Below are 5,056 nucleotides of genomic sequence, written 5' to 3'. Positions count from 1 at the left end.
CATTAAAAAAAGTAAAATAACTCCAATTTAAAAACGTTTGTGTGAATGTAAAGCCTATAAATTTCAAATTGTAGAGCACTGCTGGAAAAATATTTTCAATGTATTATCACTGACATATTAAAGGATATGCTTACATCTCTCTTTTTATTGTCATTTTAGTAGTTAATATGGGAGGAATGGCATGATTAAGTATTCTGCGTAAATAGTTTCCTGAGTAAATATTTAAAAATGTTTTCATTTAAATTACAGCTGTAAGTCTATCATAGCATTTTTCACCAGTTCTGTACATAAAGAGAATAAAATAATAATAATAAAAATAAAATAAATAATTATTGTGTCTGCTTTCATGATTGATATTGTCTTTGTCATTCATGTGGGTTTAGGTAGATTGTTCTGGCATACTGGTTTGTGTCTGTCCCACTTATTCCTTTTTAAATATGGGATATTTTTACCTCGATTGTTTTACGATCCAACCCTGCTTGAAACTTTTCCACAACCCAAACCAACTTGTCTGCTGTATTTCTTGGTTTTTCATACCCTTTTAGTTCACTAATGCCTTAACAAACCTCTGTGGCCATTACAGAAAAGCTGGATTAATACTTAAACAAGTTAAACAAAGGGTTATTGCTCATTAGACTACTGAAAGCTACTTGTTAGACTGGTTTTATTTGAAGCATTGAGAGTTAGAGAGGGCAGGAAATACAGTCATGCCAAACCTTTCCATCCACCCATAAATCCATTTTCCGTCATGCTGGCATCTCGAGGGGTGCTGGTGTCTATCTCCAGCTGTCAATGGTTGAGAGGCGGGGTTCACCCTGGACAGGTCACCAGTCCATCGCAGGGCGACACAGAGACAAACAGGACAAACAACCATTTACACACATACTCACACATAAGGATAATTTAGAGAAGCCAATTAACCTAACATTCATGTTTTTGGACTGTGGGAGGAAGCCGGAGTACCCAGAGAGAACCCACGCATTCACAGGGAGAACATGCAAACTCCATGCAGAAAGACTCCCAGCCTGGAGTTTTATTTATGAAATAACAATCCTGAGAATCATTTTCTCTGTATTAATAGAGGCTTTGTAACGGCAGGATCAGTACATAAAAGGAAATATCACCTTGCTATCAGAAAAGAAACTGCTTTCAGACGCCCATGTCTATAGAATATTTTACTAAAAATATATATTTTTACATTTTCTGGGTAATTCGCATGTCGGATTATAAGTTGTTTAAAACGATGAATTGTGCACTACTTGCTTACAGTTTATTTTAGTGCACTGCATTAAGACCAGCACAGTGGTTATTGCGCTTACCAGCAGATGTCAGAGTTTCTCTCAGTTATAGTGATAGCTTTCAGTTTTGTTTCTGCCTCAAGCAAATGCTGGCCTGATTAAGCTCTTACTGAAACCTAAGGCGGTGTTGTTGTCCACTTTTAGGTTTCACTTTCCCGAGTGCCACAACCCTTCCTTTGCTTGATGATGCATCACAGCCACAAGCTGTTTGACAGATCTGAAGATCAGCTGTTAGAGCTTTTGATCTTCTTCAACCAACAGTCTCATCTGTTTTTAAAAGATGAACCAGCAGGATTGGACACGCATCTTTGATGATCAAATTGCAATTCTAAGTGGTTATGGAGACACTTGGAATCTGGTGTTTGATGAAAGTATTGAGCCTAATAATCCACCCCGTGGCTGGACGAAATACTTCAGGAAAACAAGTGCAAGGTCAGTACTGGACTGCAGTTTGCCATCTACTCTGCTAAGAATTGAAATGCCATGAACTTCTATTGAATTCCTTATTTCTATATACTTGATGTATATTGAATGTGTCAGATCTGAGATATATCCGGGGGGGGATATATTTATTGAAAATCGTTTTTTCTTTTGTTATTACCTTTTTTTTGGTAGAGCAGATCCCTGCGTTAAGATAGTTCAAAGTCCTGCTTGTTGACAGAAGTGTGCATTGACTTTCATTTACTATATAGCAAAATGTATGTGTGTATTTTCACTCAGAAATTGAACCTATATTTCAAGTAGATGCAATTAGTGGATACTGGACACAATTAAAACAAGATACAACAACCACAAGCTCCTGAAAACTTATAGAATTTTGATATATACCATGTAAACAAAGTACAATAACAGTTATAGCTTCGTGTCAAAAATAAAACAACTGAAAAATAACAAAAAAATCGTTAAAAAATCATAATCAATACTGTATTACAGTAACGTTGGTGTGATTAACAAATTGTCTTACCTTCTGTACTGTCCCACTGTATATTTTTTGAGCAGTATATATCAATATTTATATCTATACAGACAGACAGACAGACAGATAAAAATAAAGGAAATACATAAACAGCACAATATAACTTCAATTAATTCAAACTTCTGTGAAATCTACCTCCACCCTTAGGAAGCAACACTGATTGACAATAAATGTCTCATGATGTTGTGGAAATGCAATAGACAACGGATTGACATTATTGCAATTAGCAAGACACACTCAATAAACCAGTGGTTCTGCAGATGGGGAACACATACCAGTTCTCAGTACCTATGCTTTCTGGCTGATATGTTGTTCACTTTTGAATGTTGTTGGCGCTTTCACACTCGTTGCAGCATGAGACAGACTCTTCAACCCACACAGGTGGTTCAGGTCATGCAGCTCATCCAGAATGACACATCAATGCGAGCTGTGGCAAAAAAAAAGTTTGCTGTGTCTGTCAGCATAGTGTCCAGAGACTAGAGGCACTACCAGGAGAAGGCCAGTGCGACAGGTGATGTGGAAGAGGCCATAGGGGGGCAACAACCCACTACTTTCACCTTCGTGCAAGAAGGAACAGGAGGAGCACTGCCAGAGCCCTGCAAAATGACCTCCAGCAGGCCACAAATGTTCAATCTGTCTGCACAAACAGTTAGAAACTGACTCCATTAGGATGGTATGAGGGCCCAATGTCAAAAGATGGGGGTTTTGCTCACAGCCCAACACCATGCAGGACGTTTGGCATTTGTCAGAGAACACCTCGATTGACAAATTCGCCAGCCGCACTTTGTGCTCTTCATTGATGAAAGCAGGTTCACACTGAGACATGTGACACGTTTGACCTGTTTGGCATTGGGTCGATAATAGTGTGGCAGTTCTTTTGTGGGCCCCACAGCCCTCAATGTGCTTGCCAGAAGTAGCGTGATTGCCATATGGTACCAATATGAGATCCTCCGACCCATCGTGTAACCATATCCTGGTGCTGTTGGCCCTGGGTCCCTCCTAATGCAGGACAATGCTAAGGCTCATGTGGCTGGAGTCTGTCAGCAGTTCTTGCAAGATGAAGGCATTGAAGCTACAGATTGGCCTGGATCCGATTGAGCACATCTGGGACTTCATTTCTCGATCCATCCACCAACGTCACTTTTCACTGTCACACAGACTGTCCAGGGGATAGTGGATGCTTTAGTCCAGGTCTAGGAGGAGATCCCTCAGGAGACCATCCCCCACCTCATCAGGAGCATGCTAAGGTGTTGTAGGGAGGTCATACGGCTACGTGGAGGCCGCACACAATACTGAGCTTAATGTTGACCTGGTTTAAGTACATTAAATCAAAGTTCGATCAGCCTGTAGTGTGTTTTTCCAATTTAAGTTTGTGAGTAACTCCAAATCCAGGTCTCCTTTGGTTAATAAATTTGATTTCCCTTGATGATCTTTATGTGATTTTGTCATCGGCACATTTAAATTTGTACAGAACAACGGTATTTAATGGGAATATTTCATTCATTCAGATCTAGAAGGTGTTGTTGAGCGTTGCCTTTATTTTTTGAGCAGCATGGATATATATATATACAAAGAGAGAAAGCACAAGTAATATTCTTTGATTTTGTACTATAATATAAAATAAAACAGTACATTTAAAACTGAATTGTCTTTTTATTTGTCTTAGATTCAGCTGCACCTCATGTAGGAGAACTTGGCCTTCAAACCGGGTCGTGGTGATTTTCCACATGCACCTAATGGGTGGGCAAGGCACTGTCAAGGTCAGGCCTGCACGTCAAAACTGCAAGAGATGTACCAGCGCAGCAATGGTGAAGCCATTGGTTCAGCCAGACAACATTCGTATCCTGATGGAGAACCTAGTGGAGAAAGTTAGAAGAAATTGCTACCATGAAGACATCGGAGAGCTAAACAGGATGTTCAACAGCCTTGATGTCAAGAGTCCCCATGAGCCTAATCATTGTGAGGGATGCAGGTTAGGAATCTGTACCAGAGAATGAGCTAATAATGATAAAGTTATTGAAATTATCTACAAAATGCCTCTTTCTTTCTCTCTCTATGGTCATACTTCTGTTATTGTGGGTTTTAAATCCATATTTATTTGTTATTACATAAAACTGCTTTCATTAATAATGAGAAATAAAATGTATTATTGTATTATTATAAATGTATTAAATGTATTATTTCAATTTAAAGTAAATGTGTCTTAATAGGATTTGATGAAAAGGTACCTCTAACTGATTTGTCATTGTGGTAAACTGGCCTTTAAACATAAGAATATATACATTTTCTAAGTTTAACTTTAAGAACTGAGCTGAAAAAAGTATGTTATTACACTATTTTAAAAAGATGCACAATTTTTAAAAAGATGTCATAGTTTTGTGCAAACATATATAGTTTTTTTTTTTTTTTTGATGCATTTTTGCATTATGGTGTTCTAACTCGGTGGATCATGAAATAAAACATTTGATTGTAAAAAAGAAAACAGTTGCTTCTGTCTGTTTGCCAGAAATGTGAAAATCAGGCAATTAGTAGTTATGAGCAAAACCCTCTTTTCACTTTTACTATATAATATATTTATTGTACCAAAATTACAATTCACCGGTTTGTCCTTCAAAAATTATTTATAATTTTAATTATAAGATTCCAGTAGCAAATAAACAGTGTTCTTGATTCTCTGGAAAATGTATGTATTATTTTCTTCAAAATAAGACTGAAAGAAAAAAAGTTTTATTTGACAGTAAAATATTGAACTTTAATGATACCATATATCATATAGAGATTG

At 37.5% G+C, this 5,056-nt stretch overlaps 1 protein-coding gene across 1 annotated transcript; it reads left to right on the top strand.

Moving 5' to 3' along the window:
* The first annotated feature begins 1,549 nt into the window (after nucleotides 1-1,549).
* Nucleotides 1,550-4,500, top strand: LOC107081286 (receptor-transporting protein 3-like). Its single transcript, XM_015369485.1, has 2 exons — nucleotides 1,550-1,730; nucleotides 3,941-4,500. Exons 1-2 carry the CDS (start codon nucleotides 1,579-1,581, stop codon nucleotides 4,269-4,271), a joined length of 483 nt encoding a protein of 160 aa, XP_015224971.1. The 5' UTR covers nucleotides 1,550-1,578; the 3' UTR covers nucleotides 4,272-4,500.
* The last annotated feature ends 556 nt before the right edge of the window (nucleotides 4,501-5,056 follow it).

The sequence above is a fragment of the Cyprinodon variegatus genome, unplaced genomic scaffold (genome assembly GCF_000732505.1).
Source record: "Cyprinodon variegatus isolate N-32 unplaced genomic scaffold, C_variegatus-1.0 Scaffold3916, whole genome shotgun sequence".
NCBI lineage: Eukaryota > Metazoa > Chordata > Actinopteri > Cyprinodontiformes > Cyprinodontidae > Cyprinodon > Cyprinodon variegatus.
Note: the sequence above shows the minus strand (reverse complement) of the source record. Positions and strands in the feature narration are given on the sequence as shown.